The sequence below is a fragment of the Parambassis ranga genome, chromosome 24, assembly GCF_900634625.1.
Source record: "Parambassis ranga chromosome 24, fParRan2.1, whole genome shotgun sequence".
Classification (NCBI taxonomy): domain Eukaryota; kingdom Metazoa; phylum Chordata; class Actinopteri; family Ambassidae; genus Parambassis; species Parambassis ranga.
The window spans coordinates 17,332,825-17,346,887 of record NC_041043.1 but is presented as its reverse complement, the minus strand read 5'-3'; the positions used below and the strand labels follow the sequence as shown (position 1 = coordinate 17,346,887).

Genomic DNA, 14,063 nt, shown 5'->3' with positions numbered 1-14,063 from the left:
CCCTCCTGTTATGGACGTGTATTCCTGAAGGTCTCTGCAGAGGGAAAACTGTATCGTTAGACCACAAAAATGACCTCCACCTACAACAGCCATGTTGTGTCTACCAGATTAACGACAACAACGGTCAATCTACAGTGATGGAGTCAGAGAGGAATGCTCCTCACACACATCTGGCCTCTTCATGCACATGAAATGACTAAACATACAGTACGAGATGCTGACAAAGTCCTGGAAACACACACATGCTGGGTGGTGGCGGTGCGCTCCGTCAGTGGGGATAAGCCGTCATGATGTCATAGAGACCCCAAAGCACACTGGGAGAGAGAGGAGTGTGTGTGTGTTTGGTGAACATGCATGCGAGGGCTACTCGAGGTGATGTCATGCGACGTTTAGGTCAAACACACCCACATGTATGTGGAGCGTGTGGGTGTGGGCGAGCAGATGGCCTTTACTGCAGCGAGGAATTCATCAACATCGCTCTGCTCACATGAGAAATACGTTTAGAGTTTCCCCGCAGGGACGGCAAGCGTGTGCGAGCACATAGGTGTGCATGTCATAATAAAGTTCTGGCCGCGCTGGTTTCGTCCCCGCAGGGCGTTTTGATGCAATTTCTCGCTCTCAGAGTGCAATCTGAAAATGAGTCCAGATGCTGCGGAGTCCCGCGCGGCTCGGTGTAAACTCTGCTCGTAGCTGAAGTCACTGGAGTCCTGGAATTATCAGAGTAATCACATAACTCACTGAAGAGGCGCCGCGCTCGGAGCAGAGCTGCTCCTCAACAGCTCACACAAAGGTGAAACAGAAATCTGTTCATCTGCGTGTCCTGAAGCCTCGTCTGAGGAGGAATCAATTATCCAACGTTTTCATATATCCTCCACAGACACAGGAATGAAGACTGTATTCAGCAGGGGAGGTGACTTTTGCATCAAGGCTGCCTGTCGGCTGAATACAGGTTGTTTCTCCACAGATCCCTTTCATAACATACCGCTGCTAATGATTTTCTGACACAAGCAGCTTGTACAAGGACATAAACTCTGACACTAAACTTTGTGAGCTGAAAGCAGTCAGGCGTCTGCTCAGACACACAGAACAGCACACGGATCAGTCCCACAGCTCCGGCTTCATCACCTGATGCAGAAAAATGCATCAGCATAGTAGAAGAGGGTCTGTGTGTTAGCATGCTGACGAGTGCTTGTGCACCACCGCACTGAACCACTAGGTGGTGTAGGGAGTGGAGAGCTGAACACTTAAAATATTTGTACCTACATGTTTTCATCTCGTCTGTCTTTGTCACGCCTCTGTTTTACCTTGGATCTCTTGCGGTATGTGCCAGACCCAGTGATGACAGATTTCCACTAGATTCTCAACCAGCGCATTCACTTCCGGCAACAACACAGAACTTTACTAATGTAGAAGTTCTACAGCGGAGCATTGCTGTGTTCAGATATAACTCTGTGATCAGTTTTCAGTCTGTGCCTGCTGATCCTGACAGTAGGACCGAGTGGATGGTCGCTAGTCGGCGGGACAACTTCACCGTATCCAACCGTACACGCGTTTGCAGGTGGCATTTTAACTCGGACGAGTTTCGTGAAACAGCAGGACGGTGCTGCTGAAGAAGGGAGTCGCGCCCTCACTGGAATTCATTTTCCCTTCCACCACAGAGACCAGGACTTTGGCAAAGGAGAGAGCGACCAGCGGAGGATACACCGGAGGAGGATGCTGTTAGTGTTGCTGGTGATCATGACCACGTCTCCCACCCTGATCCTGCAGCTGTTGATGTCGCTTGAGGAAAATAAATCTCTCAGAGGAGGTCAGAGGCTCGAGGGAAGAGATGGCATCAGTGGCACCGAGGCGGCGGTTTGGTGGCGGTTTGGCGTCCACTCAGACCAAGACATCTGTGTTTTTTCTACTGTTGTAGAGGGGAACATTGTGACAGACGGATCTTCAGTATCTCAGAACCTTTAGCACCGACGTCTTAAGAGAAAGGTACTTAATGTGACCCCCAGTTACTCAACATGCAGGATATTACCTTAAATATTCTGAATATGAGGTTGAGTCAGTGTCTATTAGTAACAACAGAATGGGGCTTGACAGTAGAACAAACACATGAGGAGTTGGACCTTTGGATGTAACTCGAGGCAAACATCAAGTTGAATTACCACCTGCCACCAGAGGAAAGCTTCCAGGGTAAATTGCAGCACTTATAAAGCCACTCAAGCAAATAACCATTATTTGTCGGCGGTAATCTTTCAGAAATCTTCTGTCAGCTGAACTTTGGGAAGAAACGGCCCATGTGTCGGCTAAACAGAAAGGTTACTTTCCTGTCCGCTCTTTTCCCACCACATGAACTTTAAAGGCTGCAGTGTCCATGCTGTTGTCTGACTGACGCAGCCGATCGGCCCGGGACCTGGCGGCGTGTTCCCATGCTTCCTTTCTGCTAAAGGTTAGGTTTTATGGTCAAGGGCCAGGGCTTTCAACGTGACAAAGGTCAGGGACTCCGGGCTGACCTGCGTTGGATGTGAGGAGACTAATCAAATATCAGCTCATTCTCATGCGGCCCTGCATCAGACACACACACACACACACTGAGCACAAACACACAAACACATGAGCTCCACTAATCTGCTCTTCGCACACTTCTAATCTCACAAAGTCTCCCGTTTCTACCGCAGGGCCTTCCTGCCACAGTCTCTGACCCGATAAGGCAAACAATACAGAGCCTAGCTTTAAACACACACACACACACAAAACAATACACACACACACACACACCAAACAATACACACACACATCAATCCACATACGCACCGACGCAGACGAAACCATGCCAACACAGAAGGATGGCCCCAGTGTTCCTTAAACGGTGAGCACAGGAGAGAAGCAAGGTGTGTGTGTGTGTGTGTGTGTGTGTGTGTGTGTGTGTGTGTGTGTGTGTGGTATCGGGCTGTCCCACCTGCTTCCTCATCCTCATCCATGCCGATGGGCCCGGGCTGAGGTGCCTCCCCACTCTTCAGACAGTTGTGGATGTAGGTGGCCTTCCAGCGGGCGTACTTCCTGTGCTGGATGTTCTGACGGGGCACAGACACATTCCTGCTGCGTTATTCATGTTGTAATAACAGTGTAATAAAAACACAGGGACGGGCTTGTGATTACGGACTTGACATTTGGCTGCAGGAGTGACACATTTATGATGTTCAGCACCAGGAAGAAGAGCAGCAACACCCCAAACATCTACTGTCAGGCAGAAAGGAGTCAGTCGCCTTTAAACAGCACACACAGGCTAATGTGAGGCGTTAGAGTGGGGTCAAAGGTCAAAGGAGCTGAAGGAGCTGACAGAAAGGAGGGCAACACACACGGACATGATGCTGATAAGAATGAATGGAGAAAGTCCTGCTGGTGCCAGACAGGCTCCGCTGTGTTTGTGTAGCCTCGCTGACACCACGTTCCTCAGAAACCAGGGAGGGACTGAAGGTAACTCACTGAAATAACACCACCCTCCATGAGCCTTTATGGACCTGTGACTCACTGTGACGGCATTCAGTGAAATCACCAAACACCTGCTGCGGCGCTGCACGGCCGCTAAATGTCCTGGTTCTTACCCTGACCACGGCGCTTCGTAACACCGATCACCGACCGCTGAAAACCGCCTTTGACTGCCTGAAACTCAAGCTGCTGATCGCCTGTCTGAGAGTCTGAGCGCTCATTGTCTGACAGCACACTGAGAGTGTGTGTGTGTGTGTGTGTGTGTGTGTGTGTGTGTGTGTTCTGAATGCAGCAGCTCACTGTGTAAACCTGTTGAGGTTTTAATGACTTCTGAATGATCTGGACAGACCTACTGTATGTCACACACACACCCTGTGACAGATAGGAGTGTGTGTGTGTGAGTGTGTGTGTTTGAGTGTGTGTGTGTGCATTTTGTATCACTGTATTGTATCATATCATTTTCTTCTTCATCATGTTCTTCTCTCCCAGACGTGTGAGTTGTGAAGTAATGATCTCGTATCCTCATAAACGTGTGACTGGTTATTGACAGGATCATGGAAATATTCATACCAAGTTAACCTTTGTGAACCTTTGAAGGCTCTTAACAACAAACACTGGATCGGACCTGTCTCCGGTCCAGAGGCACAGGCTGAGGGCTGTGTCCAGACATGTTGGTTTTGATGTCTTCAGAGAACATTGCAGATCTTTGAAATCAATGAAAGCCAGCTGTGCACCTGATGAGTTATTGAACATGATTGTGATCACCTCCCAGCGGAGCCTTTGTCTTACCTCCTCTGACAGCTCGCCGAACACAGACAGGACGTCCAGCAGCAGACTGGCTGTGTAGAAAGACTTGATCATGTTCCTGCAGAGAGAACAGAAAGCGTCACTCTGAGCGTCAGTGATTATTTTCACAGTAACACTTAAGAAATCTTTGAGATTCAAATCTTAGTGGGAGCTTCTGATTCGAGTCTGAAAGAGACTTGTACCCAGTAATAACTGGAGCTAAAATGTTCCTCAGCTTTAATTCCATCCACCCATCTACGTTTTCTCCATTTATCCCAGGTCAGCTTCTGGGCACAGCAGCCTGAGCAGGAACACCCAGGCCTCACTCTCCTTGGCCATCTCCTCAGGAAACTGAGGTGTTCCCAGGCCAGCTGAGAGACATAATCCCTCAAGCGTGTCCAGGTTCTGCCCGGCGGGCTCCTCTCAGGTGAACATGCCCAGAACACCCCTCACCAGGGACGTTTCAGGAGGGATTTACAGATGCCCGAACCACTTCCACAGGCTCCTGTCACTGCAGAGGAGCACTGACTCTACTCAGAGCTCCTCCTGGAGGACCAAGCTCCTCACCCCATCTGTCAGGGGGAGGCCATGGGACTCACATTCTCATTGTTCTGGTGACTAGGCGGGTAGGAATGGACTTGATTTTCTGCTTAGCTTCCTGTACCAGCTCCTGGGACCTGGGATCCAGTGATTAGTTTAAATACTGCAGCTACAGGTGTGTTTCTGAGCTTTCCTGGTTTAAACAGACAAACGCAGAAGCCACAGGCCGGGTTTACCGGCTCTCAGTTAGGGCTGACTTCCTGTCTCTGACACTGTGGAGGTAAGAACACTGAATGGGCTCCAGTGTGTGAGCTGCTTAGCCGTGGCCTCGACATGTTGGAGGAAGTCTCTTATTCCCATAAACAGTCAGCTCCGAGCCTCCACATGTGTCACATGTTGTTCAATGGACGTATGAATAAGTATTGATGCCAGCCAGTGTTCCCACATGTACACGTGTGTGTCACAGTGTTCTAGTGTGTGTGTCTGTGGTGTGGTGTGTGTGTCTGTGTCTGTGTGTGCTCTGGTGATATAACACGCTGGGTCTGGGTCCAGTTAGCAGGGGCCAGTGCCTCTCGTAAAACCCACAGGCTGTTTGTGTTCCCCGTCACTAATGTTTCCCAACTCTGTTTCAAGTGCAGCAGCAAACAGAGCTCCTGATATTTACACCGTAAACAACCACACTCAACCCGTCGCCTGCTTCCTCAGCAGAGCTGCTCACTGGCAGGAAGCAGCTCTGTGGGAGTCTGTTTATCCCAGAAACCACAGGTAAACATGTCAGTGTGAGCTCATGAAGGGGGAGGCCTCTCAAACACATACACTAGAATCAGTACATGTCCAAAACATGTAAACATCCAGGTGTTTATCAATCTGCATGATTCCAGCCTTAACTATTAAGTATTTGCACATTTCCTGCTGTAGAAACCTACAGATCGGCCCGACATGCTCTGAAGGTCATGTGACTGCTCTCAGACACAGAGTTTATACAGAAGCCTTAACTTACAGCCCTCAACAAACACACTGTGACGTCAAACAGTGGACGATGCACAGCTGACTGCAGCGGCCATATGGAAGACATAAAACGGTTCTGATGGAGTCTCCAGATGTTTCTTTTCAATGGAACGAACGGAATGAAGAGGCTGGAAAACAATAAATGATCTCTGATGCAACTTCAGCCCAACTATTAAAACCTTGTTTCCTTCATGTGGTCCTTTCAATCATCTATCACGGATGGATTCATGAATCATTGATCCTGCTTGGTTCAGGTCTGTCTGTGTTCTGTCCTCCTGGCTGGCCTGTCTCCAAAGGTCAAACGCTCTGTTTGTGGTCTTTAACTCCTTAGTTAAAACAGCCTCATCACTCATGTTTACATCAAATACTATACTAACACACACACTCTGGATCACCAGGCTGAGGTGGGGTCATCACTGCAGTGAGCTGCAGGTTGCAGATGAAGCCAAATGTTCCTCCCATGGAAGAAAAGCTGACCGTCCGTCTCTGATATATATAAAGACTGTAAATAAAGTGGACGCGACTCCAGAGAATTGAAAAAGCACACTTTAGGTCGCTCCGTGATGGGAACGTCTGGGCTGGTAGAGCAGTCTGACAGCGTTCCAAATATGTTCCAAAGGTTAAAACCGTCACACAGAGCGGCGAGGCTGAGACCGGAGGAATGCTCAGGCTGTGTTTCAGTGGGTTCCTGGTGCTGGAACCTTCTGAACGGAGCAGTGACTGCAGCCTGTCGGGGTGCAGTGTGAAGCCTTCAGTGTCTGCTGTGTACAGACAAAGCTGCAACGATTGTGCTCAAAGAAAGAATTCTGATTTTCAGGAGTGCTAGAAACACTTTCTATTCCACACACACACACACACACACACAGTATTAACATGTGAACATACTGACATGTCAGCATGGTGCGGCCTGAACACATGGAGGAGTATGAGTCACTGCTCGTTGCTAAGAGACATGAAAGCTGAAAGGATGTGAAACAGAAAGTCTTAACATACCCTGTGTGTGTGTGTGTGTGTGTGTGTGTGTGTGTGTGTGTGTGTGTGTGGCTCCAAGCTGTGATAATGAACCACAGCCAGATGTGTGTCACTGGCAGTGTAATCTCTTCACTGACATGTTAGCTTCAAGGCGCAGACATGCAAAGTGAGCAAGTTTTCTAATTAGGAACACAGAGGACAGGAAGTAAGACGAGAGCAGTGTGTGAAGTGTTTTCTAAACTACATCACAACAACTCAGAATGTACCAGAATGTTCACATCCTGACATGAACACACACGCGTGTTTCTTACTTGTGGAATCGTCCTGATCTGTCCTCATTGTCGGCGTACAGGAACATTTTTAGTGCGTAGTTTTCAATGTGGGCGTTTCCAACCACCTCTTGAGTGATGGAGTCATTGTCGTTCAGCTCCTTCTTCATCTGCAAAACAAAAGGCAACACGGACATTTAACCAAACAGCCGGACCTCCAGGAAACCTACACCTGAAGAACCACAGCGGACCAGACGGCAGCTCCTGCCCCATGCTAAGGAGACGGACAAACAGGCAGCGTGATAGAAGACTGTTCCCACAGAGTGATGGAACACAGACTGAAGGAGGTCAGGCGGAATTTAAAATCATAGAAATGAATCCTAAACATAGCAGCGAAGGAAGGCTGGAAGAGAGGGGGCCTGGCTGACGCCAAGTCAAAGGGATATGTAAAATAAATAAATCAATAAATCAATAAATAAATCAATAAATCAATAAATTAATAAATCAATAAATCAATAAAGGGCTGTTGGATGTGGAAAATATCATGAAAAAAACAAAAGTTCATTTTCTTCTTAAATGTTAAATTCATGTTTCTTTTCCTCAGCTACATGAAACGTGACGTGATGAGCAGCTGCTGGCATCCATCACATGCTTTGGGCCCATTTATCAGCTACAGGCCTCACACACTGTCCAGCTAACCCACACACAGGGTGGTGGTGACACTGAGGTTTGCTACAGGACTGGATGATGAGAGCGGTCCGGTGCCGCTCGTCCACCAGCAGCCCCTTCATTGAGTCGCTCGGTGCGCCTCATCGCCCCGGCATGTGTTTATAATCTGTCCGTGGGCCCGGTGAAGTGCACACAGAGGCGTCTCCTCGGCTCGGGGGGCGGCACCGGGCTGCGTCTGCAGGCCTTCCCCACCTGTAGTCTCTCTCCCTCTCTTTCCATTACAGGGTCCAGCAGAGCTTCAGGTTTCTTGTAAAAGCACTAAAGCAAACACACTGGTTCCTTCCAGCAGGTGGACCCTGACCAGGCTGAATACACACTCTGTTCATGGGTTTAATCAGTGTGTGTGTCTATGTGTGCGTGTGTGTGTGTCTGTCTGTGTGAGTGTGTCTGTGTGTGTGTGTCTGTGTGTGTGTGTCTGTGTCTGTGTGTGTGTATCTGTGTGTGTGTGTGTCTCTCTGTGTGTGTGCAGCAGAGAACATTAAACCAGGGAGCTGAGTGCAGGACAGCTGGTCAGGGGATATAAAGAATGTGGAATCAAAGGCGGACCGAGCTGAACAGCAGCTCTCAGGTGTGTTCTCACTGTGAGGATCAGGAGGATCCATGGCACCGACTGACTGACGACCTCAGTGGTGCACGTTCTGGAATATCTTTCACTTGTTGAAGTTCTTCCTAATCCTGGAACTTTCTGATTGTTCCAGTGAAACTCTGACAGACTTTTAATGAGTTTTCTGGCTGCAGTTAATTCTACAGAGGAGCTTCAGGCAGAGACGTGTGTTCGATTCAAGGATGAATGTAAAATATGAATGAAAAGCAAACACTGACAGCTCAGAGCCTCCGTGTGGTTTACATTTGGAAAGAAAAGGCACAGCATCAGCATACATCATCACACACACGTTTCAGCCACACGTCATGTGACAGGCTTGGGTTAAAAATCCTCCAAAAATAACAACAAAACGAAACAGGGTCTGTCTGTGGAATCAGGGTCTGTCTGTGGAATCAGGGTCTGTCTGTGGAAACAGGGTCTGTCTGTGGAAACAGGGTCTGTCTGTGGAATCAGGGTCTGTCTGTGGAAACAGGGTCTGTCTGTGGAATCAGGGTCTGTCTGTGGAAACAGGGTCTGTCTGTGGAATCAGGGTCTGTCTGTGGAAACAGGGTCTGTCTGTGGAAACAGGGTCTGTCTGTGGAATCAGGGTCTGTCTGTGGAAACAGGGTCTGTCTGTGGAATCAGGGTCTGTCTGTGGAAACAGGGTCTGTCTGTGGAAACAGGGTCTGTCTGTGGAATCAGGGTCTGTCTGTGGAAACAGGGTCTGTCTGTGGAATCAGGGTCTGTCTGTGGAATCAGGGTCTGTCTGTGGAAACAGGGTCTGTCTGTGGAATCAGGGTCTGTCTGTGGAAACAGGGTCTGTCTGTGGAATCAGGGTCTGTCTGTGGAAACAGGGTCTGTCTCCCTGGTTTCCACAGACGTCTCACACAGGGTTAAATGACCCTGATGCAGACCCCTGGTGCCTCACATGTCTCCTAAGGGTGAATTTTAACTGTATGTTTTCATGATGTAAAGATGTTACAGTACAGAGCGCTGCACGGACCCATCTGAATTAAGTGTGGAGCTAATGTTGAATAATTAACAGATCACTAATAAAGAAACATATATCATAATGTGTAACCTGTGTAACTGCGTGTTTGTGTAACCTGTGTAACTGTGTGTTTGTGTAACATGTGTAACTGTGTTTGTGTAACCTGTGTAACTGTGTGTTTGTGTAACATGTGTAACTGTGTAACCTGTGTAACTGTGTAACAAGTGTAACCGTGTGTTTGTGTAACCTGTGTAACTGTGTGTTTGTGTAACCTGTGTAACTGTGTAACCTGTGTAACTGTGTGTTTGTGTAACCTGTGTAACTGTGTGTTTGTGTAACCTGTGTAACTGTGTAACCTGTGTAACTGTGTGTTTGTGTAACATGTGTAACTGTGTGTTTGTGTAACCTGTGTAACTGTGTGTTTGTGTAACATGTGTAACTGTGTAACCTGTGTAACTGTGTAACAAGTGTAACCGTGTGTTTGTGTAACCTGTGTAACTGTGTAACCTGTGTAACTGTGTGTTTGTGTAACCTGTGTAACTGTGTGTTTGTGTAACCTGTGTAACTGTGTGTTTGTGTAACCTGTGTGTTTGTGTAACCTGTGTAACTGTGTAACATGTGTAACCGTGTGTTTGTGTAACCTGTGTAACTGTGTGTTTGTGTAACCTGTGTAACCTGTGTAACTGTGTGTTTGTGTAACATGTGTAACTGTGTGTTTGTGTAACCTGTGTAACTGTGTGTTTGTGTAACATGTGTAACTGTGTAACCTGTGTAACTGTGTGTTTGTGTAACCTGTGAAACTGTGTGTTTGTGTAACCTGTGTATTTGTGAAACCTGTGTAACTGTGTATTTGTGTAACATGTGTAACCGTGTGTTTGTGTAACCTGTGTAACTGTGTAACATGTGTAACCGTGTGTTTGTGTAACCTGTGTAACTGTGTGTTTGTGTAACCTGTGTAACTGTGTAACCTGTGTAACTGTGTGTTTGTGTAACATGTGTAACTGTGTGTTTGTGTAACCTGTGTAACTGTGTGTTTGTGTAACCTGTGTAACTGTGTGTTTGTGTAACCTGTGTAACTGTGTGTTTGTGTAACCTGTGTAACTGTGTAACCTGTGTAACCTGTGTGTTTGTGTAACCTGTGTAACTGTGTCTTTTGTGTAACCTGTGTGTTTGTGTAACCTGTGTAACTGTGTGTTTGTGTAACATGTGTAACTGTGTGTTTGTGTAACCTGTGTAACTGTGTGTTTGTGTAACCTGTGTAACTGTGTGTTTGTGTAACCTGTGTTTGTGTAACCTGTGTAACTGTGTGTTTGTGTAACATGTGTAACTGTGTGTTTGTGTAACCTGTGTAACTGTGTGTTTGTGTAACCTGTGTAACTGTGTGTTTGTGTAACCTGTGTTTGTGTAACCTGTGTAACTGTGTGTTTGTGTAACATGTGTAACTGTGTGTTTGTGTAACCTGTGTAACTGTGTGTTTGTGTAACCTGTGTAACTGTGTGTTTGTGTAACCTGTGTGTTTGTGTAACCTGTGTGTTTGTGTAACTGTGTGTTTGTGTAACCTGTGTAACTGTGTGTTTGTGTAAATGTGTGTTTGTGTAACCTGTGTGTTTGTGTAACCTGTGTGTTTGTGTAACCTGTGTGTTTGTGTAACTGTGTGTTTGTGTAAATGTGTGTTTGTGTAACTGTGTGTTTGTGTAACTGTGTGTTTGTGTAACTGTGTGTTTGTGTAACTGTGTGTTTGTGTAACCTGTGTAACTGTGTGTTTGTGTAACTGTGTGTTTGTGTAACCTGTGTAACTGTGTTTGTGTAACCTGTGTATCTCTATATTTAGCAGCTCTCTCCGCCCTGCTCCATCTGAAACTGATTTCTAAACAAGCCGTTTTCCACCGTCCCAATGAGAGCGAGGCCTCGGAGACTCGAGCCGGCGATGACAGTGGAAAATAGAATTAATGAGTCCAACATGTGTCGTACACATGAGCCAGGTCATCGGGGAAAGTGGAAAGAGAGAGAGAGGAGCGCTGTGGTCTGTGTCCTGACTCACTAATGAGTCATAACTACCAGCAACAGTTCATGAAGAAGTGGAGCACACATCAGGGTGTCCCTGTGTCCCCTGAACAAACTGCACCACGCACAGGACGGAATAAAAGGAGGACCAGCCAGGTCCAGACCGGCTCCCACAGTGTTCACAGTATCTGTCTGTGAGATAACAGAGTGTGAGCATGTTCTGAGTATTTGGCTTAAAAAAACACCAAATGACAAAGAGCAGCAGAGACTCATGCAAAGTGTGGTTATCATACTTTACATCCTGGCACTGGGACTTTGATGTGGTCAAAAGTCCGGAGACGTGCCAGCGAGTGGACCAGTACAGGTTTCACATTGTGACTGATTCAGATCTGTAACCTTGCAGCTGAAGCGGTGCCGAGCTGACTCACATTTACACCACGTCTGTCAGCAGGGGGCAGGCTAATGAGATTCTGTGGGGTTATTATGAAGAGGGGGGGGGGGAGGGGGAGGGGGGGGGGGGGGGGAGGGTGAGGTGAGACCAGAGGAGGTGAATGGGCTCGCAGTGTCCCGGCGGGCGTTTAGACAAATGAGCCTTTTATCAAGAGATGGTGAGGAGCACATGGACAGAACACACCTCAGTTTCATTTTACTTAGAACAAGCTCCGCCTCCTCAGTGATGACGAGAGGAGATGAAGGAGGGGGGGCAGAGAAGGAGAGGGGGAGGAGACTGGGAAGTCCTGTGGTCCTGGACTCACTCTGAGCCAATTAGAGGAAGCAGTGGACAGCAAGACACACACAGACACACAGAGACACACAGAGACACACAGAGACACACAGAGACACAGACACACACAGAGACACACAGAGACACACAGACACACACACAGAGACACACACAGAGACACAGACACACACACAGACACACACAGAGACACACAGAGACACACACACAGACACACACAGACACACACAGAGACACACAGAGACACACACAGAGACACACAGAGACACACAGAGACACACAGAGACACACACAGAGACACACAGAGACACACAGAGACACACACAGAGACACAGACACACACAGACACACAGACACACACAGAGACACAGACACACACAGACACACAGACACACACAGACACACACAGAGACACACAGAGACACACACACAGACCACAGACACACACACACACACAGACACACAGAGCTGCTCCCTTGGGCCAGGGTTTCCAGAGGCTCCAGGGTTTCCAGAGGCTCCAGGGTTTCCAGAGGCTCCAGGGTTTCCAGAGGCTCCAGGGTTTCCAGAGGCTCCAGGGTTTCCAGAGGCTCCAGGGTTTCCAGAGGCTCCAGGGTTTCCAGAGGCTCCAGGGTTTCCAGAGGCTCCAGGGTTTCCAGAGGCTCCAGGGTTTCCAGAGGCTCCAGGGTTTCCAGAGGCTCCAGGGTTTCCAGAGGCTCCAGGGATCTTCATTACCGCCTCTCCCAACAGGACATAACTACATCCGCTGCTTTGATGCATGTGTGCGTTCTGTTGTGTGTCATATTGGTGTAGCTGTGTTTGTGATACAGTACATATACATTCATGGGGCCTGTGTGTGCAGACTGTAGAGTCCTTCATACAATGACATGAAGCCTTTGGAACCAGGAGAGGTGACATGACCTCCTCTGGTCTGTGACGGCCATGTGACCTCACAGAGGGAGGAGGAGGAGGACTAACACAGGTCTGACTTACCGTCTCCAGCTGGTCCATCAGTTTGACCAAGAACTTCCTGCACTCCGGTGTTTTACTGTCCAGCTTCATGCCCGTCTGCATGGCGTAGAGCCGACCTGCAGGACAGACAGGAGAAAACACGGCGTTACTGTTGGCTGAGGTGTAGACGAACTACACAACACCCTCATCAATGTTTCACCACAAAGCCAAAGGTGCTGCTTTGCTTTGACTGTGGACCAGGAGGAAAGTTGAAAAGATTTCCACCAGAGCCTGCACAGGCCCGGATCTGTCAGAACTCCAACTCCCACAATCCCCCATCTGTCAATTAGTCTTGAGTTCTGCTCTTCACACCACAGAACATGTTAAACTGGAGGAGCTGAGCGGGAGCAGGGTCTGCGGAGACGCCGCGGTCCTCCATGTTCAGAGGCTGTTCTGATTCAGTTCCAGGCTGATCTGTGGGATGTCCAGCATTTATGCAACAGGCAGAGTCAGCACTGCAGCGTCAGGGTGATGTGAAGGCAGCAGCAGCAGCAGCAGCAGCAGCAGCCCTGGAATGTTTTCCTCCTGGCAGGTTAATCTGAACCCACACAGATTAGATCAGCAGCGCTGTACTGTGTGAATCCGAACAAACACAAACTGATTATATTTACATGCATAAAGCTTTAGGAGAGCAGAGCAGGCTGCAGGAGCCTTATTAGACTGACACCGCTGAGCTTCAGGAAGATCTGCCTGCTGCCGTGCACAGCGTCATCTCTGAGAGCAAAGAGAAAGCATTTGAATCGTCCAACACGTCACAGAACAGATACTGAATTCAGCAAACGCTCCCTGTATGTGCGTCCTTCTCTTTGTGGAATTTACCAATTAACATGAGCACATTTCTGGAAATGTCAGTGGCTGAAAGAGTGACAGCCAGAGCTGCTCTGCTGCAGTAAACCTCCACCATCTGCTGCAGAGAGAGGATAAAACTGATGATGAACTCCAGCAGTCTGT

The 14,063-nt window shown here is 48.2% G+C and overlaps 1 protein-coding gene across 3 annotated transcripts in view; it reads right to left on the bottom strand.

The window, feature by feature from the left end:
- Positions 1 to 14,063, bottom strand: part of vta1 (vesicle (multivesicular body) trafficking 1) — a 29,249-nt gene that overhangs the window by 8,060 nt on the left and 7,126 nt on the right. For all 3 annotated transcript variants that reach the window (XM_028396904.1, XM_028396905.1, XM_028396906.1), the window contains exons 2-5: positions 13,095 to 13,189; positions 7,098 to 7,225; positions 4,270 to 4,345; positions 2,951 to 3,065 (exon numbers count right to left, since the gene is read on the bottom strand). In XM_028396904.1, coding sequence (XP_028252705.1) covers positions 2,951 to 3,065; positions 4,270 to 4,345; positions 7,098 to 7,225; positions 13,095 to 13,189 — 414 coding nt within the window. The remainder of the gene's footprint in view (positions 1 to 2,950; positions 3,066 to 4,269; positions 4,346 to 7,097; positions 7,226 to 13,094; positions 13,190 to 14,063) is intronic.